The sequence below is a fragment of the Hyperoodon ampullatus genome (assembly GCF_949752795.1).
Source record: "Hyperoodon ampullatus genome assembly, chromosome: X".
Lineage (NCBI taxonomy): Eukaryota > Metazoa > Chordata > Mammalia > Artiodactyla > Ziphiidae > Hyperoodon > Hyperoodon ampullatus.
The window spans coordinates 1,959,918-1,987,795 of NC_136913.1; the positions used below are offsets into that span (position 1 = coordinate 1,959,918).

Genomic DNA, 27,878 nt, shown 5'->3' on the forward strand with positions numbered 1-27,878 from the left:
GGCAAGCACATATGGCATCCTGTAAACATGAAAGAAAGTCCCCCAGAGAGGCGGACACCGGCTTCCCGTGTCTGCGTTGCTTCCTTTCGTCAACAAGCACAGGTCGAGGTCGACGTGAGCCTCAAACCCAAAGCCGGAGGGGGTCACCGTGCCCTGGGACAAATCCTTTTAGAGCCCTGACTCTCCGGCCCCAGCTGTGAACCCAAAGGAGGCTTTGTTCTAACTTCCGAAGCAGCGGCCGTGGAGTCCACGGTGTCCTCCCGGGGTTTCAGTAGACGTGGACGTAGGTTGTTTTTGAGTCACGGCCCAGGAGGTTTTTGGCAGTGCACTTGTAGAAGCCCGCGTCCCTCTGGGTGGCCTGCTGGATGATTAACGACCCCTGTGGGTGAAGAAACCTGTTCCCGTAGAGACGGGGCTGCGTCCCCGCGGTCAGATGCGATTTGTCCGGCAGCTCCCAGCTGACCTCGGCTTTGGGAATGCCCATGGCCATGCAGTTCATCTTCACGGTGCTCCCGGGCCGGGTGTAGATGACAGGCGTGGGTTCACTGGTGATCCGGGGAGGGTAGGCAATGACGATCACCGGGACATTCACGATGGAAGCTCCGTACTCTGTGTCCGCCTTGCACACGTAGGTGCCCCTGTCGAAGACGGATGCGTCTCGCACGGTGAGGGTACCGTTTTCCTGAAGGGTGAAGCGTCCCCGGACCTGGGGACCCTCCAACACCATGCCGTTGGGCAGCGTCCAGGAGAGGCGGGTCTGCCGGGCCCCCGGAAGGATGCAGGACAGCTGCAGGGTCTCCCCGTTGATGATGCTGACCAGGTTGTGGTACTGGTTGCTCGTCTCGGGTTTCAGCCCCACCTTCAGAGACACCAGCCTCTCCGTGTAGCCCGCCGAGTTCCTGGCCACGCAGCGGTATGCCCCGGCGTCCACGGAGGAAAGGCCGCTGATGTGTAGCATCCCGTCGCCCTTGTGGTAGAACCTCTGCAGCTGGTGGCCACTCTGCAGCTCCGTCCCGTTGGGAAGGACCCACAGCAGCGTGGGCGTCGGGGTCCCGGCTGCCGAGCAGTTGAGACTGATGGTGTGGCCGGCCATGGCAGTGATCTTCTCGTTGACCGGGTCGTGGAAGACGGGCTTCTCCGCGGGCTCCAAGACCGTAAGTTGGACAATGAGTCTGGCTTCCCCACCTTCGTTACGTCCAATGCATGCCAGATGGACAGAGTCGCTCTTCCTCAGACTCTTGATGTCCAGGGTACCATTGCGATGGATGGTGATGCGGTTGCCATAGTAAGGGGCCGGCAGGACCACGCCCTCGGGAAAGGCCCACAGCACTCTTGGCGTGGGGACGCCTTCCGCCTTGCAGTCGATGAGTTTGCGACTCCCTCCTGGGGCAATCTCCCGCACCGTGGTGATGGCATTGGGGTGCCCGTTTATCTTGGGCGACTGGACGTTGACGTGAATCCAGACCATCTTCCTGTCCTCCCCGGCGCTGTTCCTGACCACGCAGGTGTAGTTGCCGCTGTCTGAGCGCTGGGCTTTCTGGATGAGGAGAGTGCCGTCCTGATATATCTGGTACTTGTCAGAGGAGGTGGGGATTAGCCTGTTGGCTGGAGAAAGCCAGGTCACCCTGGGCGTGGGTTCCCCTTTGGCCTCACAAGCCACGGTGACCACATCCCCGTAGGGGACCTGGACCACGGAGTACGTCTTATTCCGGATGACAGCGGGCTCAGTCACTACCTTGACACGCACCCTCATCTCGTCCTTGCCGACCTGATTTTCGGCAAAGCAGGTGTAGTCACCTTCCTCTCGCAACCCGACCTCGTTGAAGTAGAGGGTTCCGTTGTTGAAAACGACGTAGCGCTTGGTCCGTCCACCGCTGTCGTCGGACTGCATGAAAGAGTTGACCAGGCTGCCGTCCGGGAGGCCCCAGGAGATCTCGGGGTTGGGGAGCCCGGTGGCCATGCAGTCCACTTTGAGGTCGCCCCCGTAAAAGACCCTGTGGTCATTCTCCTCCTTGCGCTCGATCTTGGCTGGCTTCATGACCACATTTACCTTGAGCATGACGAAGTCATCACCAACCTTATTCCGGGCGACGCACAGGTAATCGCCCGCATCTCTGTCCGTGACGGATTTCACCACCAGGGTCCCGTTGGCAAATGCCTTGATCCTGGTGTCAAAGCTGACCGAGAGAAAGAAAACAGAATAAGATGTCAGTCTCCCGAACGCTCTCTCGCCCGGCTTGAGGTCTCACCAGAACGAAGCAAAAATTTGTGGTTCTCAGAACTATCGGTGCACAGGGCTGCTGCTCAAAAATGTTAGATGGATTCTGCAGCCCAGAGGGGACAGCCATCCAAATGCAGAAGTGATTTATTTACCACAATTAAGAACTCCCCAGTGGAGCCTGACCTCTGGCTGGCCTGGCCACTGATTCGAAGATGTGAAATGCAGTCTAAGACGTCAGCCCAGTTTGTGTGGGTGTGCGTGGATCAAATATTTGCCTGGTTGTCAGTGTGGAGCTTGTTGTAATGATAAAATCAGATAAAATTCTAGAGTCCTGGACAGAATGAATATGCATTAACCTTAGGAAGAGGTGAAGTTTTTCCTAAAAGTTTTATACACAGTTTTTACACTTGACAATTTTTATGATGTTGGTCCCATTATGAGGCAAACAGGCAGCAAAGTAGCTACAGTATGGATCACATAGCTGTGGTTATACCCAGCGTTTTGATGCTACAATTGGATTCTTCAGAACTTGGTGCTATTGGTGTAAACGCTTCTTCCCTAGAATCTGTAACGAAAGCTTCATGACCCTCACCAGCTCGTAGCCTCCTGCTGACATTCCATGTCTCCACGTGGTAGACCTAAACTCACACACTGCTGAGTTAATATTTGAGAAAGATTTTTCAGTTTAAAAAGGCAACATGGAAAGAGAGACAGAAATATGTTCACTAGGCGTGTGACATTTTTATCAATATATATCGGTATGGCCTCCAGCAATGCAGAACTAATGTTTTGAACAACAGGGCAAAGAGATTTGGGAGGTTCCTACTTTAAGCGTGTCCAGATTGAAAATCTCAATTACTTATAAATTATAATTCTGGCATCTGCAGGGAGAGCTTGCCTATTATCCTTCAATATTTCCTGCACACTGTGTCATTCTAATAGCACGTCTGGAACTGTGCCACTGATTTAAAAAAAAGAAGTGTCTGCCTCTGATGGAATTCAACCTGATTATTGTTCATCAAAGCACCTACGAACAAGGACCACGGAACGTGTTCTGTTGGCCATGAGTGAGCATCAAGTCAACCTGAATTAGTAGGTCATTCGATAGGCATGGAGCAGACCAAGGTATTTTAATGAGTCTTGGAGTTAGAATCCAAAAATGTATATAGTAGCACGTCTGTAAACATTTAGAAACTTCTATAGCAGCAAATCCTAACCTTGATCATTATCTGAATCAACAGAGCAACTCTGAAAAAGATGCATGGCTACACGTTACAGGAGACTTAGCTTCGAGACATGAAAGTCCAGTATCTCTGTTTTAAAACAGTCCCAGTGTGTAGGCAGGGCAAACAGCCCGTTCTTTTAAAAAACTCACATGGGCTGTTTAATTACACTTTTCTAAGAATGTAATTAACCAGAATCTAGGAATAATGAAGCCATAGAGACTGTGGCTTATGATTTATAGCGAGATACTAGTAGAATGGCCACCCCAATTCACACTGGAACTACATTCTTTCACTCCAGTGTTCAGTCAGCACTGCCTCAGCCTCGCCAATATCAATGGAAAACAATCCTCTGCATGGCAGGACACTGGCTCGGCTGGAAGATACTGTGGGGAAAATTGGGTATGTGGTATTCTGGATCGATTGTGCAGGGTTCACTTGGCACCACCCAGCCATCTGAAGTTAAAATACGGGCTGTGAGAAGGCGACTTGGCCCTTTTCCTGCATTGGAAGGAGACTGGGCAGACCAGACATAGCTGCGCAGAGCCTTGGATGCTGCTTTTGATCACAGCCTGGGGAGGAACCCGTGCGGAGGTGGGTTCCTGTCTGAGCTGCCAGGCTGTGTGGGCTGAAGACACACCATCAGCCAGGGGGTTTCCAACATGGCGCCACTGATGTGTCTTTGCTTCCATGTTGCCAATCATTGTCTCTTTCCTCTGCATCTTGAAACACTTATTAAAGAGACAATGGCTTTTTGGGAATCTACCTCAGGGTTTCTCAGCCTCGGCACTTCTGATCTCAGGGGCTGGATGACTCTCTGTGGGGAGGCATCCTGTGCATGGTGGGGTTTTGAGCAGCATCCCGGGTCTCCACTAATTAAAGAGTAGCAACCGTTCCCCACAAGTTGTGACAACTAAAAATATGTCCAGACATTGATGAGTGCCCCCTGGTAGACAGGACTGTCTAGTTGAGAACCACTTCCATAGGTAGACAGGTGATAGACAGAGGATTAGAGATAGATAAAGATAGATCATAGAATAGATAAATGACCGATATACAGATACAGAGAATACATGATAGAGACAAATGGAAAGATACTATATAGATAAATAATACATATCAGATAGGTGATGACAGATAGATAAAAATAAAAGATAGATAGACACAGATGACAGAGAGAGAGAGGTAAGGTGGATGGATAGGTAGGTAGATAGAGCTAGAGATAGATGAAGATAGATGATAAGATAGATAAATGACACATGATATATATAGATACATAGAATAGATGACAGGCAGATGGAAAGATACTAGATAAACGATAGATATCAGATAGGTGATGTTAGATATAGAAAAATAGATGATTGGTAAATAGGTAAAGAGTTTGAGCTAGATATAGAAAGGTGAGGGATGACAGATAGATACATAGAATAGAGGATAGATAGGCAGATGGAAAGATACTAGATAGATGAATGATAGATATCAGATAGGCGATGATAGATAGATAAAAATAAATGATAGATAGATAAATAGATAGATAGATAGTTTTCCTTGCTAAGACAGTATCTTGCAGCCTCAGCACTACTGATATGTGGGGCTAGACGACTCACTGACGTGGGGCTGTGCTGTGCACCGTGGGGTGTTGAGCAGCGTCTCTGGTCTGTACACACCACATGCCAGGAGCATCCCCTTCTCATTCCCCAAGTCTCATCAACCAAAAATGTCTCCAAAATCTGCTCAATGTCCCCTGGGGACAAAATACCGCTTGGCTGAGACCCACTGTTCTAGATTCATACATCTGCGAATTGAAGACGGGGCAAGGCAAGCTGCTTTTTTTCCTAGCCTAGATGAACTTTTAGAATTGCAGATGTGCTACCTTTGTGTTGCCATATGCGTTTAATTTTTTTGTTTTACCTCCTTTCCTTCTATTGCTAACACATTTTAAGATACGATCTGCAGCTCCTATGTGTTTTCTTGAGATTAGAATGAGAAGACAAGAAATTGTTTTATCTAATTATTTAAATACAGTTAAAACTATGAGCATGAACACAAAAGCTATTGCTTTATCTTTCTTTGGAGGCGGGGAGAGGCGAGGTGTTTGCTCTGCATCTCAATTGATAAAGACAAGATTGGGACTGCCCTGTCGGTCCAGTGGTCAACACTCTGCGTCCCCAGTGCCAGGGGCAAGGGTTCGATCCCTGGGCGGGGAACGAAGATCCCACATGCCGCCCGGGCGGGGCGGGAAACAAAGAAAAAAGACAAGATTTCATCGAGTGACAAAGAAATGCCCCCCACCCGGCCCACACAGGAAGCAACGTCTGTGCGTCAGCACTGCCAACAAGGAGTCATTCCTTTTTCTGCTCGACCCCATGAGGAGGTTTCCCCAGCACCCAGAGTGGAGACAGGCTCAGGAGCCCCGGGACCGCTGGCGAGGCGGGAGCGCCACGTACCTGAAGAGCGCGTCTATCATCCTCTTGGACGGCAGTCTCCAGAGGATGCGCGGCCAGGGGTCTCCGGAGGCGCTGCAGTCCAGCTGGAGGGTCCCCCCATAGCGGACGTTGGTCCTGTGCGGGGAGGTGCCGGTGATGCGCGCGTTGGCGGTGGCGCGCTGCACGGTGAGCTGCACGGTCCTGCGCGCCGAGCCCACCAGGTTGGCGGCTACGCACTCGTAGCGTCCGCTGTCCTTGGGCGCCAGGTTGCGGATGTAGAGGGTCCCGTTGGGGAAGACGAAGAGGTTGTCGCGGATGAACTGCGACGGGCGGATCTGCGTGCCGTCCCAGAGCGCCCAGCGCACGCTGGGCAGGGGCGCGGCCTTGGCGGTGCAGTGGATGTGGATGCTGAGGCCGGGGGGCAGCGAGATGTTCTCCAGCTTCTCCTGGTGGATGACCGGTGGGAGGGCCGCCACGTGCAGGCGGATGGCCAGGCTGTCCGCACCGGCTGCGTTGCTGGCCACGCACTTGTACACACCTCTGTCTGAGAAGGACGCCTCCTTGATGGACAGGGTCCGGTTTTCGTGCAGCGTGATCCTGCCCTCGACGGGGGAGACGGTCTGCCACACCCTCCTGTCGGGGAAGATCCAGGAGATCTGGGGAGCTGGGGTCCCCTTAGCCAGACACTCCATGGCGATGGTGTCGCCCAGGTAGACGGTGACATCCTTGTAGTGGGCAGCTAGGATCTGAGGCTGCTGCACCGTGACTGAGAGCAGGACCACCATCCTGTCTGCCCCGTGCAGGTTTTTGGCCGTGCACAGGTACTGGCCGCGGTCCTGCACCTGTACGTTTCGGATGATGAAGGTGCCGTTCTTCAGGACTTCAAACCGCTGTACTCTGGTGTTGGGGGTCATGAGAGCCCCTGGAAACCAAAAACAAGCACCATCAGGTTCAGTGTAAACACGGTCTTTCCAAAGGGACGAAACAAGGATTATGAGTTCATCTGATTCTCCTCTTTATGTCCAGACAGTGAAAGCAAAAGACCCACCACCCAGGTCCTCTGATATTCTGCTTGACTCTTACACTAATCCCCAAATCAGGGCATATGCCACCTTCAGGCCAAGACAGCAGGTATGGATTTCAGAGAGGGTTCTGGAAGCCGTCATGAACCCCAGCGTCTCCCAGGGTGGCCTCTTCATTTACTTTAGATACTGGAGAGGCAGCCCCACTTTGCTCAGCCTCTGCCTAGTTGCGTGGAGGCTGTCCTCCTGAGGTCCCCAGGTCGGCTGCAGGGATGCCCCAGGTTCGCAGTCACTGTCCGCCTCTGTCCGGCCAGGCTCCTGAGAGCGACATGGGGCTGGTGATTCTGTGCCCCGTCTGGTTGAGTTGCGCTCTGACTCAGGCTTCGTGACGGTGCCTGAGAGCCCCACCTCTACAGTCAGGGGACACACACCCGTCCTTCTCCCCACTGTCTATACTCTCTGTATTTTATAGCCCATCTCTCAGGACGCTGCCACAGTCAGGGTCTGTAATAATCAAGTGTTTCTGATGCTTTGACATGTTGGGGTCTTGCTGACCTTCCAGAGATGGCCAATTCCTAGAGATAGCAAAGGACCCACCTTCCAAATGCAAACTGACCCATCCAGAGCCTACCCCCCACTCCCTGCTCTGAGAGGCTCCCATACTCTGGGCCACCATCCACCTGCCCTCATCCCCCCAGGACAGGGGGCAGCCCTTGCACCCAGGACCTGCTGGAATTATTCACGCCAGCCCGTCCTAACCCCGCTCACCCTGGCTCACCTCTTCCTTCCTGCGAAAATCACAACAAAGGCTCTTGTCTGGTTTCCCCCTCCCTCTGCTTCCTGACCGACCCTGGTGCTTCCCCGTGTAACCCTGCATGCTGTGCTGTGCCCCCTCCTCTTGGCAACCGTGAGTGACCAAGTGTCTTTTCAATGGCAGTCATCTCCTGACCCGTTAGCCTTGCCATACCTGAATAATAACAAATCCTATATTGAAAAACTAGAAAGCCCCAGAAAACCCTGACTTTCAGTCCTCCCACCCTATCCCATGCTGCTTGGTTCCTGGGTCTATGCGCCCATCAATGGGCTATTCATTTTAGTCTTGACAAACTTCTCTGCTTCTTTTCCTAATAATTGTCTCAAAGCTGGGAGTCCCGCCTTTGCATGGAACCTTGGAACCCTGGACGCTGTCCCCAGCCCCAGTGCTGAGGATTCATGTCCTCGACCTCGTAAGTGACCTGAAACTTCCCACGACAAGGCTTTCCGCCATGCATGGGGTATTGCAGGTGAGTCTTCCCAGACCACCTGGTCATAGGGAAACAGGTGGTGGTTGATGACAGTATAACCTCCCTGCCTTCGAGGTGATGCAGGTCCTCCTGCTCCGGGTCCAAGCCCTCCTGAATGACAGGTGACGGTGGGCGTGGAAAGCCTCCTGCTGGCCCTTAACCACTTCCCCATTGAGGGATTTTATGATGCAGAGATCCCAAAGTGCTTGTCTATTTCACTGGGTTTCAGGTGGGAGGGAAGGCCCACGAAAACCTCCTGCAGACCATGATGGGCAGGTACAAGGTGGCCTCCTATTAGCACTCAATGAGATGATTTCGTTTACTGGGTAGAAAAGGTTCAATAAAATAAGAGCCGTCGTGCAGCTCCAGGACCACAGAAAACAATGCTGGCTGGATGGGAGACTGTCTGGTTTGGGCATGAAATGAGGAAGAACTTTCTAAAAACTGGAGCTAGCTAACAAAGGAGAAGCCAGCAGTAGAAGCAGATTCCTGGTCAGGTAGAGGAAGGTGCATGAATGTCTAGAGAGGGGGCATGGTCCAGGGATGCTCTAAAATGGCACAAGGTATAGAAGACCCTAAGGATGAATGCAAATGGGATCTCCCAGGGGAGGAATGTGCCTTCCTTCAAAGGCACAATCCTTCTAGAATGAAACCCCCGTGGTGTTCCCTGTTTGCTATTTCAAGCAAGTTCCTTATTAGATCATTACGAAAGCGTTTGCTGTCAAATGCTGAGCTGATCAAAGATGTTGGTAATTTCCCTACGCTCAGTGCTCTCTGCTCACCACTGGGACACAACCAACATGTGTGAGATGAGCAGAGAATGTACAGCTCGCTCTAGTGATATCAGCACTTGTCATTTCCTGGATTATCTAAATGGTAACCGAAAAAAAATCCAACCCTCTGAATAGGATGCGAGCCTGACGGACACAGCCATGTTGAGAGAGAAGGGAAGAGAAAGGGGAAAAGGGAGGTCCATTCGTGGAGGCTGTAGGTCCTCCGCTATTACTTTCTTCCGTCACCTAGAATCTCTTTCGCCATCGGGAAAGCCGATGGTCATTTTATGAAGCAAAGTGGTCTCTGGGCATCCCAGCCTGCCAAGTAGAGACCACCGTATAGAGCCTTGTTACGGACTGAATTGTGTTCCCACGACAATTCATACGTTCACGCCCTGACCCCCAGGACCTCAGAATGCGGATGTATTTGGAGTTGGGGGTCTTTGAAGAGGGGGTGAAGGTAAAATGAGGTCATTAGGGTGGGTCCTGATCCCATAGGACAGGTGTCCTTATAAGAAGACGGGATTAGGACACAGACACAGACAGAGGGAGGACCCTGTGAGGACACAGGGAGGAGATGGCTGTCTACACACCCAGGAGAACGGCCTCAGGAGGAACCAGCCTCGGTGACACCTGGATCTTGGACTTCAACCTCCCCAAACTGAAAGAAAATAAATTTGCGGTTCCAGCCGCACCATCTGTTCTGGTGCTTTGCGATGGCAGCCCGAGCGGACTCATACGATCGTATCTCTAGGTTCAAGTCAAAGCAATGCCTGATGAGCTCACGCCAAGCTGCACCGACCTTTCAAGCCAGTGCGAGGACCAGAGGGATTTGCACAATTCCCCTCACGCCCCTCTGCACTCCGACATGGCTTGTGGCTGACTTCTGTACTGGACCTCTTGGGGCAAGAGTGGGACAGTCCTGAGCCTCGGTTAGGGATCCAAAGAACCTCGTACGTGTTTCCGTGACTCCATTAAAACCTGACACCCATTTTAATTCCTTACTTCCTGTCCCCGTAAAGGAACACACCTGTCGGTCGGCAGATTCTCAGATGTCCTTTCCCATCCCATTTACCTGTCCCTCTGCCCAGAATCTCAGGTCCTACCTGCACTCAGAGACTCCAGTAAGCCCCTCCCCTACACAAGCCCTGGTTAAAATGCAGATGTGTAAACACCCTACCTGTGGACAGCTTTGTCCAAGTCACGAAAGGCTTGGGTTTCCCCATAGCCTCACACGGGAACATGACATCTGTCTCGGCAGTGACGGACACGGTCTGGGGCGATTTGGTGATAATTTGGGGCTTTTCCCCAAGCGTCCAGAATTTGGATGCAGGTGGTCCTCCGGAAGAGAAAAGCTTTGAGCCGCTCTGATGGAAGCTTCTGGAAGGCTGGGCAGAAGGTGTTACGAAAGGGATGGAGCTCCGGGTGGAGTAGACCGGAGGGATGTTTCTTAAGTTTGTTGAGGGTGGCGCCGTGGTCCGGGCAAGGTGCAGTACAGGAGGTGCTGGGGGACCAAAGTCCACATGGACGATGCTCTGAGAATGTATCCTATTGTAGGGACCTGGGTTGACTTTTCTCCCTCTCATCCCTGGGGCAGGAGAGGTGGGGACCTGAGGCTTCGGAGTGACTGCCAACTGTGGAAAAGAGAGGGTCCTGTTGAAAAAGAAAGGGAATCTTCCATCGGGATAATGAGGAACTCTCGAATTTGGAAGCTTGCCACCTGGGTCTCTTGGATCAGGGATGTTATTGTCTCCAAACAATTTGGAGCTGCCGTTGAATGGGTCAGTTCCCTGGTCAGTCGACTTACTAAGAATGCTAGGTTTGGACCTAGGCAACGGAACCACAGGAGCTGTTGAACTTGGTAATTTTGCAGTCGTAAAGTGCTTATTCTCTGGCGGATGCCTCGATGGATATGCAGTGATTTCCAGTTTGCTGGTCAGGTGGGGCTGGAGAGTGACAACGTATCTAAAGGAGCTTTCTGTGGCCGTGTGTGGTGGCCTCATGGTTCCTCTCGGGGGGACCGGTGTGGCAGCAACTCTGGCTGGTTGGTGGAAACCTTGGACCCCCCAAGCCTCATGGTGACTATGTGGACCCCTTGGAGGGCTGTTTTTGGTTGGACCATCAAAGGCTTCCTTTCGCAACTCCTGCTTTGGAGGGAAGGTAAATTTGTCCTGGTGGGAAGAGGGAGTGGATAATTCGTTTGGCCTCGATACATGCTGAATTCCTTCGTTATTCACTGAAGGTGCTCTGGTTGCTGGGGTCCCCCCAGCATAATGGAAGAAAATGTTTTGTTTGGAAGCGTTTGACGTTGGCAGTGTTTCTGACGTAAGAGGTGTGGGCTTTGTGGTGGTTTCTGCCAGAGACACACGAGTTGTGGGTGGGAATGGGGTTGCTGGCTCCCCCACCAGGGCACGTGTGGAGACTTCATTCTGGTGTCTAATTGCAGAACGGATAACGGCTGGAGTGGTTTCACGATGACTCTGACCACTGAGGGTGGTTTCTGCCTGACTTGAAGATGCCTCTACTTGTATGATGGCGAGAGTAGTTGAAGGGACCACTTCTTCCTGTTGCAAGAGCATAGAGACTGCAGCAGAAGGTGAAAACTCAGAAGGAAAACCTAGGTCCTCCAACTCTTTTAAAAAGGGTGAGTCTGTAAGAGCTTCTGAAGAGCTGGTAACAGGTGGGTCTGTCTGTAGCCACTCAGGCTGGGCTGCCCTTGGAGGAGTCCACCTTGCACTTCCTGGAAAGCCAGAAGGAGGGGATGCCTCCTTAAATACTCCCGCAGTGGAGACCTCGGCCTCAGAAGGTGATGCCACATGAGTGACTGACTCGCCAGGGACTAGACGGTCGGTTTTATAGTCCTTGATGTTTGTGACCTTGTAATCCTTAACTTCCTTTCCGTCTGATACAGGCTCGTATGTGACTGGAATTGTCTCTTGGAATTTATCAGGAGATAAATGTGTTTTGGTGGTGGTTGTCGTATAATCTTCCACTCTGATTATCTCACGTGGGTCTCCAGTTGTGAGAGAAACGGTGGTAGGTGAAAGTACAACTTCTGAACTGGGGGTGACAGTGTTTTTATATTTATTTTCTGGGGAAGGGCTGGGCTTGGACACAGACGCTATAGAGCTCACGGTAGAGGTAATGTATCGAAGTTTCTTTGGCCTCTTCCCATGTTTCCTGCGTGGGGTTCCCTTGGATACTGGTTCTGCATGCTTCTCCATGTCCATCTGCTTTGGAGTACCAACTGTGTTATCAACCCAAGATGTAGGAACCAGCAAGCTTTCCGCTTGGCTTGGAGTCTTCACTTCAGGTACCTGAGTCAGTGGAGTCAAAAAAGTGGCCGCTGGGGCAAAAGTCGTGGGTGGGGTTTGTTTATGCCGGTGCCGGAATCGATGGGGGCGTAATCGCCTCCTCCCGTTGGGTCTCCTTCGGGAAGGATGAGTGGTCAGTGCTGATGGGGAAGCGGCCTTTTGGGTTGGCATCATCGCTACCGTGCTGGTGTCCTTGTCAAGCAGAACGCCAAGTGTGGTTTCCTTGGGATGCTTCAAGGCAGTGATGCTCGTCATGGCTTCCAGCGCTAAGTCAAGCAGAGTGGTAGATTCGATGCCTTGCCTCTTACTCTCAGGACTTCTGGAGCTTTTGGGGTCTCTCTCTAGCAGACCTCCTTCCTGTAGTGTCTGAGAACTCTCCTCTGTGCCCTTGGGAATCAGTGGGTGGCTCTGAGTGCTGAAACCACTTTTCACAAGCTTCGGGCTCTCTGTTTGCTCTTGTAGAGCTGTTTGTGCTGAGACTTTGGGGTCCCCTAAAATGGGATCTGCAAATGGCTCAGAGGTCCTGGCATTAGCAGCCCACAGGGCAGGCACCGCAGTAATGTGTGTGGAGGTCTGTTCTTTCATCGTATTTTCACCTGGTTGTGAATTTGTCTCCAGATCTTGGTAAAAGTATGGCAGGGTCTCAGACTCAGCCAAGGAGATGGCATCCAATGGAGACTCATACTCACTGGATGTAGACCCTGGCATGGATCCAGCATCTAGTGTAGACCAGCCCTCTGTGGCTATGTTTTTGTTAGTGGGCTCTGCGCGGACCATCTCCAGGGTCTGTAGAGTTGAAGATTCATAAGGCACAGATAGCAGTGTCATGGCTGTAGCCCAATTCGAGTCAACTACAGTGGGAGCTGCAGCCTTGGTCTTCTCAGAGAACTCATCATCAATCAATTCTTCCAGGTGTGTGCTTGTCACTTTGGGGTCAGCAAGAATTACTCCATCGTGGCCAGATTGGACCAGAACCATCCTGGTTGAGGAAACAGTGCTAGAAACCTGCTCTTCCTCACCAAATAAAGACACATCTCCTGAGGCTTCTTCTGCACTGGTTGTGGTTTGCACAGGTGATACTGAGCGGGGAGGAACAGCAGGCAAAAGGGGTGTCACTTCTAGACTCTCCAATGGAGGAGTGTTGGTTTTAATGACCTGGGGTACTTCTGTTCCCTTAGGTAGATTTCTCCCACGTACTCTGGCTAAAATATCTGCCCAGTGCTCTGGATTGATCTGTTTGTTTGCCATGTTGATCCTGCGTCTGGACTCAAACACTCTGCGACCTTCTGCGATGTTTGTCTCTGGTTCCTTTTCGGAAGTCTTCCAGTGTTTCAGTTTTCGGCGTCCTTTCTTGGTTTTCTGACCTCCAGGGATGGCATAGTCCTTTGCTTTGATGAACATCTCTTGGTCCTTTGGATGGAGAACTCTCCTCATTGTGTTACCTTCATCTCCTATGCCAGATCCGCCCCCTTCATCCTCCACGACATCTCCTCTTCCTCTGGAAAGGGTCTTCCCACCTGGGCGTCTGCCTCTTTTCGATGACCTGGCAGATCCCTTCTTACTCACCGTGATCCCCACCGTAAAATGATCTGCCCCTTGCTGGTTGACAGCCACGCATGTGTAGTAACCACTGTCGCTACCTTGGACCTTTGGGATGGAAAGAGTTCCATCGGCCAACATGTATGTGTGTGACGTGTTAGCCATATCATTAATTAGCCTTCTGTTTGGAAGGATCCAGCTAATCTCGGCTTCAGGTACGGCCAGTGCCTTGCAAGGCAGCGTCACCAGCTCCCCTGGGCTCTTGTGAATGGTCACTGTGTGTCCATCAAGGGGCTGAGTGATAGGTGGTTGCACAAGGACCCTATATACCATTTGATCCATTTCATCCCTCACCCGAGCGATGCACTGGTACAAACCAGCGTCTGACTGCTCCGTGGATTTGATCTTCAGCCAGCCGCTGGTGAGGATGGAGAATCTACCGTCCTTGTCTTCCATTGGTGCTTTCAGGACAGAGCCATCTGGGAGCACCCAGGAGATGGATGGGCTCTCAGAAGCCTTCACGTTGCAGCTCAGCTGGCACGGACTCCCTTCCAAGACAGTCTGGGCTCTCTGCACCGCTCTGCTAGGCTCAATCATTACCCAGCTTCTGCTCCGAGACGGCCTCGCGTCTTTGGCAGACACGGTGAGAGCATGTTGAGAGGAATAAGACAGCAGCACTGTTTTGGCCGTACTCTGACGCCGATCGAGTTGGAGGTCTATGGACGGCTGCGTGACCCACTCTGGCTCTGCCAGGATGTGGGCTCTGACGCCCGTGTAGTAGAGGGTCTCATCGTCGGCGTGTTGCCTGTACTGGTAGCCGAGTCGGGGGTCTTTGCTGAGCGTGAGTTCTCGGTGTAGCTTCACAGGGACCTCGCTGTAATAGGCAATCAGCTTCCAGAGTTTCTCATAGTTTTCTCGAGTCATCGGACACTCAAAATCCAAGGCGACTGTGGCATTTATCTCTATCTCTTGAGGGTCTGTTTGGTTCAAGTGTAGCTGGTACACGTGCATGGGCTTCTTGATGTCACAGACCAAGTTCACTGTATTCCCGTGCTCGTCGCTCATATTCAGAGAGACGTTCCATACAGGATACTGGAAGCCCTGCAGGGAGAACGGGTTGTCACCATCCTCCTCTTGACCCTGATCTTCCTCGCTACTCCAGCTCCTGTTCTGTCTCAGAGGGGACTCGATAGCAGGCTTCTCACAAGTGACGTCCTTCAGCTTCTGAATCTCTTGTTTGCGCAGCTTCCTGGGACTGAAGCACATGGAGCACAGCTGACCCCCTTCATAGGCTTTGTCCTTCTTACACTTCAGAATCCCTGAAACATGCAATCAAACAAACATGCTATAAGTCAATGACCCAAAGAATGGTCAGAGGGTAAAGCCTTTGTTTGCATCTTTATCACCTGGGTGCACTTCCACAATGATTTAAGACCTCACCCCTCTTGCCTCTGTGACGTCACCTCTGACTTTAAGTCAGTTTAGCACAGTGCATGGTAACTAACCAGGGTTTTGGAACTTCTGGACGGTGAGTAATGAGTACTTTTTTAAAAGGTATTTTTAAGTTAAAAAAGAACGTCTATTCATACGTATCATACAAGTCACCTTTTATGAGGGTCCAGGAGAATCTACGTTAAGTCACTGCAACCCATGAATATATTTCCAGGTTACAGGATCAACAGTGGGCATGAATCGTATCATGTCTACCTTTTATAATTATGTTTTCTCTTGCTAGAATTATTCATTTCAGGCAGTGTTTACTTTTTGGATTCACATTCTACTCTTGGCTTCCCGGACATTAAATCCTCCAGAATTTTCTCCTTCTCTGGCCAACACTGACTCTTTCACTGTTTCCTCCTTCTCTGCCCAACTCATTATGGATGATGTGTTCCTTGAGTCGGTCTCAACCCTTTCCCTTCCTCCTCTGAGGTCGTAGATGGCCTCACCCACGTGCATGGTTTCAGTTACCGTTCACTCGCCAATGATGAATTCCATCTGTGCTTCTCCAGCCCAAACTCATTCTTATGAGTCCCACACCCAATGCTCTACTTGACACGTCTATTAAATGGCACAAAATTTCCTTGAACTGACACCTATAGAACCAAATGGTGTTTTCTCCCTGCTAGACGTCTCGTGGCTTTTATGTATTCGTAACTGGGGAGACTAGAAAACTAGGATGCTTTTTGACAGTCTTCTCGGCATGTGTCCACTTCTTTCCATTCGCGCTGGGAATAAAACAGCCAAGCTGCCATCACCTGGAGTATTACAAACCTTCCAACCAATGTCAATATGTCTACTTTTGCATCTCTGAATGCAGTTTTCTATTCGAGTTTCAAAGTAAAAATCTCAAGATGCAAATAGGATGGTTTCACATACCTCCCCAAACACACATGCACACAAATACAAGACATACCACACAGACACACATATGGACACACACAAACATATACAGACATAATGCATACATAGGAGCACACTAAGGCACAGGCATGTATCTCCAGAATGGCTGCGGTGGCTCTCTACCCCCAAAAGCTTCATGATTCCACCACCATCGTGTAGTGTTTCTGCTGGGAAATGACGGTTTTCAGCCTGTCTTGGACCCACTGGGGTTTGGGCATTGAAATACGAACAGAGGTGACATGTGTCTTTTCTGATTAAGAAAATTAAGAGGTCAGTATACCTGTCCTTCCTCATCCTTTGCCTGATTTAGCAAATCTGATGCCAAATGTGAAGTGGAGCCATCGATGAAAGAACCTGAATCTCACCGTCTCCATGGAGGAAAGACACCTGGCCACTGCAAGTACCTACATTAAACTGTGGCAAACCAAATCAAACCAAAACTGCAATGAGGTACCAACTCACACCAGTCAGAATGGCCATCATTAAAAAGTCTAAAAACAGATGGGCTTCCCTCGTAGCGCAGTGGTTGAGAGTCCGCCTGCCGATGCAGGGGACACGGGTTCATGCCCTGGTCCGGGAAGATCCCACATGCCGCGGAGCGGCTGGGTCCGTGAGCCATGGCCGCTGAGCCTGCGCGTCTGGAGCCTGTGCTCCACAACGGGAGAGGCCACAACAGTGAGAGGCCCGCATACCGCCAAAAAAAAAAAAAGTCTACAAACAATAAATGCTGGAGAGAGTATAGAGAAAAGGGAACCCTCCTGCACTGTTGGTGTGAATGTAAGTTGATACAGCTACTATGGAGAACAGTATGGAGGTTCCTTAAAAAACTAAAACTAGAGCTACCATATGACCCAGCAATCCTGCTTCTGGGCATATATCTGGAGAAAACCATAATCCGAAAAGATACATGCTCCCCAATGTTCACAGCAGCGCTATTTACAATAGCCAAGACATGGAAACAACCCAAATGCCCATCGACAGATGAATGGATAAAGAAGATGTGACACATGTATACAATGGAATATTAGCCATAAAGAAGAATGAAATAATGCCATTTGCAGCAACATGGATGGACCTACAGATGACCATACTAAGTGAAGTAAGTCAGAAAGAGAAAGAGAAATATCATATGATATCGCTTGTATATGGAGTCTAAACAAATGATACAAAAGAACTTATTTATAAAACAGAAGCAGACTCACAGACATAGAAAACAAACTTACAGTTGCCAAAGGGGAAAGCGGGGAGAGGGTACATTAGGAGTTTGGTATTAACAGATGCACAGGACCATATATAAACTAGATAAACAGCAAGGACCTACTGTATAGCACAGGGAACTATACTCAATAAGTAACCTACAATGGAAAAGAATCTGAAAAAGAATATATATATATATGTAAAAAATATACATATATATGTGTGAAAACAAAATTTTGACATGTATAAATGAAAACAAAATTGTGACATAAGGTGTGTGGGCTGGAAGTTCCTCGATGGCCACAGGCTGAGAGGCTAAGCCGAAATTAAGGATAGCAAGACCTCTCAGAGGAGGAGAGCTTTCCGTGAAGATGTGAACGCTGAAAAGAAGCCAGACCCTTGAACATCTAGCAGAAGAGTCTTCTTGGTAGATGATGACCAGGTCCAATAGACGCTGAGCTACAAATAGGTTCAGACGGCGCACGGAACAGAAAGCAGCACGGTGTGGCTACAGCAGAGTGAGCACAGGGGACGGTGGGGCCAGCCCATTGCAGGAGGTAGGCAGTGAGTGGGAGCACCACTATAGGAACTATGGTAAGAAGTGTGGGCTTTATCCTAAGAGCAGCAGGAGACCAGTGGAGATGGACGCAGCGGTGAGGCATGAGCAGGTGTTTACTCTGAAAACGTGTCTGACAACTGCTCTGTGGGAAGTTGATTGAAGCAGGGTAACCAACCAAGGCTGCAGAAAGACCTACTCAGGACTTCCCTGGTGGCGCAGTGGTTAAGAATCTGCCTGACAATGCAGGGAACACGGGTTCAAGCCCTGGTCTGGGAAGATCCCACATGCCGCGGAGCCACTAAGTCCGTGCACCACAACTACTGAGCCTGCGCTCTAGAGCCCACGCGCCACAACTACTGAGCCCACGAGCCACAACTACTGAGCCCGTGCTCTAGAGCCCATGCGCCACAACTACTGAAGCCTGCACAGCTAGAGCCCGTGCTCCGCAGCAAGAGAAGCCGCCGCAATGAGAAGCCCGAGCATCGCAACGAAGAGCAGCCCCCGCTCGCCACAACTAGAGAAAAGCCCATGTGCAGCAACAAAGACCCAACGCAGCCAAACATAAATAAATAAATTAAAAATAATAATAATAAAGTAAGAAATGTTTTTAAAAAAAGAAAATAAAAAGACCTACTCAGAGCACTCCATTTGCCTCCTTAGAGACAGCAGAAAGGAGTTAGACCCAGGCTGGTGGCTGTAAGGATGGAGATGAGCTAAGAGACTCAGGTAGGATAAGCTCAATGGGCTCTGAGGGTGGGTTCCAACGTGGGGCTTGGGGAAGGAGGTGTAAAAGAAAAAGGAAGAAAATATTTCTTATTTTGATGCAAAATCTACTTTCTTGCAACTTCTACCAATCAATCCTGTTTCCCGCCCCCCGCCGCCGGTTCAATACAGAACACCTGTATCCCCCATCACAAAAGAATAATCACATAGCCAGCCCAGTGTTCTCTTTTCCGAGCGTCCTTGAATACTTCCTGTAGGACGAGGATGCACGGAAAATCCAACCTTTAGCTGCGACCCAAGGTCGAAAAGAATACTCCAAACATCCATGCTATGGCAACCAGAGTCAACTGTCTATAACTGATTAACTGATAATTCCTGTACATTTCGATAAAGGATACATGCATTTGAATTATGCCATGGAGATGTCTTGACATTTCAGTTATATCATTTCCTGCCTCACTGGTTTGAGGATGTGATTTCACCCGACCTAAGATGAAGCAACGGTGCAGAAAGTAATTTGTCCAGAGAGGTAAAGGTTGCGCAGCTAAGAGTCACACAGCCGCTCTCCTGTCCTTACCTCTGGATTTTGCATCCCATTCCAGAAACCACTTCATCTCACAACCACAGGACCACGGATTCCCGTGCAGGTAAAGATTCTCCAGAAGCGGCATGTTCTGGAGCATGCCGGTGGGAAGGGTTCTAATCATGTTCTCGGCTAAGTAGAGGTGTCTTACGGTGGAGAGTCTGAAATAATCCAGAAACGTGAACGTGGAGAACGTGGCGGGGTGTAGCTGGTGAAGCATGTTTCCCTCTAAGTGGAGGAGCCTTAGGGACGTTAAGCCACTGAACGCGTGTGGGTGGATAAATTCGATCTTGTTGTGGTCCATGTGGAGTCTTATTAAGCTCCAGAGCCCCCGCAGGGTCTCTCCTGTGATCACTCGAAGCTTATTGTAGCTGAACTTGAAAACCTACAAAGACAGGGAGGATGGAAAATCCTGTGTAAGATTAAATAAAAAACCAAAAGACAAACCAACCCACAACCAGGAACAGAAACCAGAACAAAGGGCAGTAAAGTAATGACATTAAGTTCGTTTCTTTTGTTTAAAAAAATGGCCATTTTAATCATCGTTAGGGAGCGCTCTCTAGTTTCCCCTCTTCACGACTGGTCCTAGAGGCTGCTATGCGTGCTGTTCACAAATGCCCGGGTTCACCTGGAGAGAAATGAGGTCTCTCAAAGCCCCGTCGGGGATGCTGGGGATGTCATTGCCGTGAATCATAAGTAGCTCCAACTTGGTCAGTCCCGCAAACGAGGTTTCCGACAAAGCCTGTATGCTATTAAACCTAGAAAATAAGTAACTGGAATGAGGAACAGTGAAGTTAAATCCCATCAGGGGAGGATGTCCCAGCCCACCCAGGGGCAACTTAGCAAAATGTTGATTCTAAGGTTGTACCAGTGTCATTCCCAAAGCATAATCCTCTCTCTCTGTGCCCTTGTCTATTTCTAAGGTTGCAAAGAAACTGACACATGTTTATTAGCCTTCGTTCAGTGAAGGCACGATCGCTGGGAATTCTGACTCGGAGTACACTTACGTGGTCACAGGCTATTTGGGGAGATACAGAAGATTGAGACCTTTAAACGCAGCTGGTCGAAAGGGCCCCTCATTGGAAATCATAACAAAGAACCGTGGCCAGCATGAATGGAAAACAAAAAACCCAAAACCAAAAAGACAGCTTTGGAAGTGGCTTTGCCTATAGTAAGACAAGGACATTCTCTGAACTAAAGGACCAAATGAAACAGACACCCTTATTTCGCAAAGACAAGCTCCCATTTCTGATGGGTGATGGAAGTGATCTGTAAACATTCTGGTGCGTTTGGGGTGTTGTTTTTGCATAGAGATTGGTAAAGACGCTTCCTTGACCGGTCTGGAAATTCCTCACTGCTCCGTTGTGACACCAGGGAATCCCCAAAGTGAATCCCTGGAGAACCAATTATAAGATGAACAGAGACTCCTGTACCTTGCTGTGTTGTAGGCCAGGAACCCGGGGTCAGGGCTTCTGCGGAAATCAAACACATCTATCCTGACATTATTTCTGTATTTCCCCTTGTCACCTCAACAAAAGGAAATGCATCTCTAGAGAAGGCTGGTAGAGAGCTCAGAGCTAACCCAGCAGATGATATAGCCAGTCCCAGATTTCTCCGGAAACACATACATGCCCCACACCTTGGTGATCACAGCCTCTAGGGAGGTGAGGTCCACCCCGTCGCTCAACTTCCTGCAATGCACAGGCCAGCCCCGATGACGAGGAACCATGGTATCCAAAACGGTAAGAGGGCCCCAAATGTCAAACGTGTTGAAGTGGAGAGTCCCTGCCTTAACCCAGGTTGGACAGTATGGGGGGCTGATGTGCTGCCTCATTTGCTCATCATTATTTAGGATTCTACCAAGAAATCTGCCTGAGATGGTAAACACCCAAGAGGGGATGAATATCAACCTGTAAACTCTTTTCCATTCCTTGTTGCCTGAGGCTCGTCTGGAAACAGTTAGTGGGAGACTAGCATCAGGGGAAGTGGGTGAGGCTGGCAGGGACCAGGTGATCTCAGAATTGGGAGGATGTAGAAAGGAAAGCGCTTCCTTTGTTCCAAGTCCACCAGGAAGTCAATAGAGGGCTTTCAGGAAGGCTGTGACATGAAGAAGTTTACGTGGTAAAACAACAAAGCTCCACTCCGCGCAGAATGGGTCAGAGACAGACAAGGCGGGGATGAGGAGACCACGTGAACCCCGGGGTGGGACGCCGGTGTGTCTGCGGGCAGGGCGGGAGCCGTGGAGATAAACGTACATGGGAAGTTTCCAGACTGCTTAGAGGGAGAGGCCACAGGCGTGGCTGAGGGATGGAATTGCAAATAAGGGAAAGCCTGCGGGGGCAACACTTCCAAGTTATATCTGCCATGGGATGCAGAAGAGGCTTGTCAGATGCCACGGCGAGGGTGGGACTCAGGAGGCACATCAAGACCTGAGATGTGCACGTGCAGGAAGCATTCCCGAACGGACGCGTGGACTAAGGACTTGGGAGGAGGTGAGACCACCTGCGAAGACCCCAGATGTAAAGAAGAGTAGAGAGGCCAGAGGGAAGAGACAGGTCTTGACTTGGAGGCAGCGGTGGGGTAAGTCAGAGGCTCCATCTCTCAGACGAGTCAGAAAGAGCGTGATGTTTCGCAGCATGTTTTCGTTCAAGGCTGTGCTAGGCTCGCCAGTGTCTCCTCTCCTGGCACTTTTTTGTCTCCCCAAAGCCTCACTTCCAACTTGACATCCAGCTACAACGGTGGAAGCTGCGGCGGGGAGAAGATGAAGGAGAGGAAGATGTCCGGGTGCCGAGGATCACCGTTGTCTGGATTCCGTCCCCACCTGAGTAAATCCCCTCAAAGTCCTGGATGGGGGGCATGTCAGCTCAGGAATCCTCCTTCCTGCATCACCTTCCTGGTGCTTGCTTTTAAGAGAGTGACAGATGCAAGTGCTGCTGGTGTCAAGGTTACGAAGGCGGGGGGTGGGGGGGTGGGGGTGACATTTCCGGGACAGACAAGAGACAAGGGAATCACCTGAACGGCCAGTGCAGGAAGCATGGTATTCACTCTGCACACCCAAGGGGTGTGGGTGAATTCCCTCTGCATCTGTCTAAAAGCCAGCGGAGAGACGGGGAAACTCACGTGGCAGTCAGGAAAAGAATTTGACCGACAGACTGAAATGACCTGGTATAGAGTCCCATTCTTTAACTGATGAGCTACCCAGCCTTCTCCCCAAAGTATCTTCCTCACCTGTTGACGGGCAATAACTGACTACATAACCAGCTAAATGGAATGATTTTTTATATCAGAAACATAGGATCGCTTTGCAATATATACACATATCAAATCATTATGTGGCACACCCAAAACTCATATCATGGTGTCAATGATATCGCAATCAAAAAGAAAGAAAAACAAATATATGTAAAATTCCTTCACAGATACCTGTTAGGATCCCAAAGCAAAATTTAAAATGAAAAAGAGCAGTATGGGCATTGGAGAAATTTCAGAAACATGTCATCAAAACTCATCTTTTAATCAAAGGGGGAAAAAATCTTTAAAGGTCTATAAATCAGACATTTAACTGGATGGTATTTTCTTACTCAGAAATATTTGGAAAGTGATTTCTGAAAAAGCTTTGGGGCTGTCCAAACAGGAAACAGCAGATCTTCCTTTCAGTGCTGAGTGAGAACCCTAAAAACATCTGTGTGGGAATGAAAATTTTTCATGACTGCTCTGCCAATAATCCCATTCCTTGAGAGTTTTAAACCCTTTCCAGACCGCTAATAGAAAACTCAGACCCTGAGTTCTATCTGTATTAGACATTGCTATTGTTTTTTGGGTTTTTTTTCCCCAAGAAAAGGCACAATACCAGCCTCGTTATCTGCTTTGAGACTGGTTTCCAGAAATAGTGCTGTGATATTTTAAGAGTGATTTTTAAAATGTGGCACATTGAATAATGTTACAAATTAAGCCAGATGGAAGTAATATATGTGGGTGCAGTGAAGCTATTCCTTACTTTTTTTTCCTTTATCTTTAATATCACACAAAACCATCTCAAGATCTTATTGGAGACGGTAGGAAAAAGAATCATTTTGATATGTGTCTTTCATTCTAGTGGCAAAGCCTTTAGGACACTGTAATTCATTGTCTTCACCATTAATTGTTTAAAACGAAACCACCAAGAACTATGTTTCATTGAGATGGGACATAGGTTCCACGCTTACAAAACACGTCATTTTAAAGATGGGTGGAAGAAAACCATCCTGGAAACTGTGAATGAGATGCAAACAGCTCCACACACAAAAAAAATAGTTTATAGGTCTTGCAAGTCTCAAGCTATCACACAGCTAACTTTTGGGGGAGGATACATGCAGTTTCTTCCCCAAACCCCTAGCCAACCTGACAGCCCAGACCCTCAACACACGACAGGTGAGGGATTCGGGGATCCTACACAGGAAGCACAGCAGAAAACAGTCCCCCTGTGCCTTCAATCCCACACTGTCTAGGGGGCTCCCCTAAGGCCTAACGGTAGCCCCGATTCTATGCCCTGACAAGGGGTCAGCCTTGAGGGGTTAGGTAGTTAACCCAGCAAGAGGGACACTATGCTGAAAATGGCTCATGAAAGGAGCGATCCCTAGACAGAGCTATTTTGCACCCCAGGAGGTGTAAGAAAGAAGAGAAATCAGAGATAAGCTCTATTTTCCTTTCTACAAACTAGCACAGCCCATCCTACCCTGACTCAAAGCAGCTCCAGTTCCTCTTCTGAATGAATTGTAAGATTGTGAAAAGGAAACTGGTTTTAAAATTGTAAAATGATTTAAAGATGGTAACAAGGAAACTGTTACTATTCTCTCTCCTGGCAAAGCCAAATTGTTTTCCCCATGGAACAGTCATCATTGTGGTTAGATTTTTCAGAACATCAAATCGTAAAGTTTGCCAAGCTTTTTTGGAGGAAGCTATTTAATGGTCTATTGCTATGGATTCACAAAGTGTTTTTCTTATTGTCTTAACTTCCCGTCCTTTTATTCTACTACTGGACTTTATAATCAATAAATGCAAGAATGGTTGAAGCTCTGTACTCAGAGACGTCTAGGCATGTTTCCAATTTTTTGTTCGTTGCCTCAGGTTAGGCCATTTCATCTTATTAAAATGTCCCCACAGTGGCTATTCATCAAACCCTAAATAATTTTGTTGTTTTATGGGTGGTAGAAAGTAGCTAATATGTTTTGTTGAAGAAGTCCAAATGATTGTTTACTATTGAAGTTGTACATTGTTTAATACGAAAATTGTACATGAGTACCTATAATTCATAGCAATGTACACTAATGTATAGAAAGCATATATGGGTATAAAAGGAAACTAAAAATATAAAAATTCTACCTTGAAACGCTGCATTAAAATATGTTTAAAAGATATTAATATTTTAAATAGGCAAAATCTGAAAGAACTCTTATTTCCTCAGTCACAACTGCATCATGCAGATAACTTACAAAATGTCACAGATGTCTCACTTATTCTTTTTATTATTCTGTAATAGTTCCCGAAGTCTACTTAGAATACTATTAGTATATTTATGTGTGTGTCATATGCTTTCATATCTGCAATATATTAAATAACTGTTTTCAAAGGAGCCTTATCAAGGAACTGAAGCTGTCCGAGATGGTTCTTTATTAAGCCTTGTGCTAGAAGCTTCCGGCGATGGATCAATTCAGATAACAGCCCCAAAGGACCACATTTAGTATAGTTACAAATGCCCCCTCGATTCAGCCCATATAGAAGCACATAACGCAAGACACAGTGACACATAAAGGAATATATATTCGCAGTTACATAAACGCACACACACGTAACGAACCACCAAATCAACACGCACGCGAGGAGGCCGAGATTGCTCAGAAAGAACGTGGTACAAACCCCAGATTGATTCTTTCCACATGTTTCGAAATCCCAGCGGGCACGGAAGCCAAGGAGCGAAACGTGCAGTGGACCTCGCTGGGAACATAACAGGCGCAAGGATACGGACAGGCCAGCGCGGCGCGCGGGTGTCCCCAGAGCAGAATCAGCACCACGGAGAGTGCTTGCCACTGCGCCCGCGTTGGCATCTTGTCGGGGTGGGTCATCCCAGGACACCTGTCGTGGAACCACAAAACCAGAGGTCAGGTAGCGCTTCCGTATTTCCAGCGGATTTTACTTGAATTGTGCGCCATGGGGGTAAGCTTCTCAAGACATCACACGATATATTTTAGTGACACAAAACACGTGCATCAAGAAACACAAAATTGATTTTTTAAAATCTTTCGCTGTTCACTTGAATCGTTACTATAGAATATAACCTTCCCTCCTGACTTTGAGATGACTTGGAAATCTCACTATGCTGTGAAGGAGGGTACGGAATACACATGCCCACATAGACGCCCATAAATATCCTTACATACACATGTGCGTGTATAAATGTATACATACACACGTATATATTTGTATAAATGTGTATATATATTTGTCCTTATAGATACAGAGAGAGGATACATTCATGTTTCTATAATAAAATAAATAATAAAAGTAAATGTTATGCGTCCACCTCCAACGTTGTTGCCAAGCCGTTACTTAGTGTATATATCTGAATAAAAAGCTTCTCAGGAAGGCCATTATTATCAGAAGGGTTTCCTTCTTTTAATGACATTCCTTAAAGCTTTAATTATATCTTCTTCAAGTGCTTACAGAGGCATTCACTAAAGCGAAATATGTTCCATTATATGTGGTTTTGTTTACGATCCTTAATTTTCTTTTTCCTTGGAAAAGCCAAAATATTGAGATGGCGCAGCATCATAGTTTACCGGAGAGGAAATTTGGGGCAAACCTCTGAAAAATCTGCCATTAGAGAAAGAGGAAAGGAATTATTTCCTGATGAAGAATCTTGAGGCAAACAAAAAAGATCAGTAAGACAAAAGAAAAAAAAAAAAGGAAGAAGGAGAAAGAGAGAAGAAGGAAGGAAGCAAGGAAGGGAGGGAGGGAAGGAAAGAAACGGTCAGATAAATATTAGGTTGCGGGCTTCCCTGGTGGCGCAGTAGTTGAGAGTCCGCCTGCCGATGCAGAGACACGGGTTCGTGCCCCGGTCCGGGAAAATCCCACATGCCGCGGAGCGGCTGGGCCCGTGAGCCATGGCGGCTGGACCTGCGCGTCCGGAGCCTGTGCTCCGCAGCGGGAGAGGCCACAACAGTAAGAGGCCCGCGTACCGCAAAAAACAAAAAAATTAGGTTGCATCCGCTACCTCATTTAGAATGTCCGTGATTATTTTTTCATGCATCGTCATGCCTTCCTTCATCGACTCATATTCTGTCAACTCTTGCATGAAGTTTATTTGCAAATAAGTAACACACATGGAAAGTAAAAAGCACATAAGAGAAGCGCGCCTGTCGGTTCGCCCCTGCTCTGGGCAAGCCCTCACTTCTGATCATAAACTCTCCCTCCGCTGACACGCGGTAGGGACACCCCGAGGCCGCAGCTCTTCCATCCGTTACAGGACCTCCAGAGAGACGCTCTCTAAAATCCGGACGCGTCTCGCCTTTCAGCTGCCCCTCCAGAGCTGACGGTGCAGGCGGCCGCGCAACAGCCAAGCGCAGCTTCCTCCGCTGCGCCCTGGAACGAACGGGCTCGTGCAGCTTTGCGGAGGGCAGCCAGCTGGCTCCGCCGAGCCCAGGCCTCCCCCGCTCCCACCCGCGCCCTTGACCTCCGCCCTGGCGTTCTGCCAACGGCCTCCCGATGCCCCTCCCCAGACGCGCCCCGCGTCCTGCCTTCCAGCCGGCTCCCCCCGGAGGACCGCAGGAACGCTCCCCAGGGAACCCCCATCCCGAGGTCTCGAGGGAAAGCGCCCTGAGCCTGCAGGACCTCCCGGCACGCCCGGAGAACCCCGGGAGGCTGGCCTCGGGACACCAGGCGGCGGACAACCTGGAGGGGCCGGGCGCGCGGCCCTGCGCCCCTGGCCGGCTTCCAGCGCGGCGGCGCGGTGAACGCCGAGCTTGGCTCGGGTGGCCCCGCGGGTCTCCGAGTCCTGGCACCCGGGCAGCAAAGACCGTCTCTCCCAGACGGTGACTTCCCCAGCTCCCGCGCGGCTCAGCCCCCGGCTGAGGGGGGCTTCGCGTCTCCCCCTTTCCAGGGGAAGACGAGGGGGTTGGAGGACGAGAGTCTTAGCCCCCGGAGCCGGAGGATTTGCGAGGCGGCCCTGCAGCTGCGGTTTCCCCCGCCAACGCAAGAGCGCAATCGCTTACGCTGGGGGATCCGCTTGGTGGCTCCCTGGAAACCAGGGAGGGATGGGTGAGAGGTCGCAAGGGGGACGGAGGAGAAGAGAAAGGCTCGGGGGTTCCTTAGACCTGCTCAGCGCATCTTCCCGGAGGATTCCATCAGCCTCTCGCCTGGACGGAAGCCGGCCCCTCGGCCCCTGCACTGCAGTGCCAGGAAACCGTCCAACACGTCTGCTTGCCCTCGGCCCCCGCGACACAGGTCCGTCCCGCACTCTCGTCACCCGCCCCCCCACCATTGGCAGACAGAGCCGGCTCCCCGCCGCGCGCCCCGGCCACCCTCGGGCCTCACCTGTCCTTCGGAAGCCGCGGCATACGGGAGCGCTGCGCCCAGAGCAT

General features: G+C 49.7%; 1 protein-coding gene across 1 annotated transcript; it reads right to left on the bottom strand.

The window, feature by feature from the left end:
* Nucleotides 1-268: 268 nt before the first annotated feature.
* MXRA5 (matrix remodeling associated 5) lies at nucleotides 269-27,878 on the bottom strand (the record flags this gene model as incomplete). Its single annotated transcript, XM_079726937.1, has 7 exons — nucleotides 269-2,177; nucleotides 5,892-6,792; nucleotides 10,129-15,120; nucleotides 19,258-19,648; nucleotides 19,892-20,021; nucleotides 25,159-25,374; nucleotides 27,832-27,878. The coding sequence occupies 7 exons, from the start codon at nucleotides 27,876-27,878 to the stop codon at nucleotides 269-271; spliced, it is 8,586 nt and encodes a 2,861-aa protein (XP_079583063.1).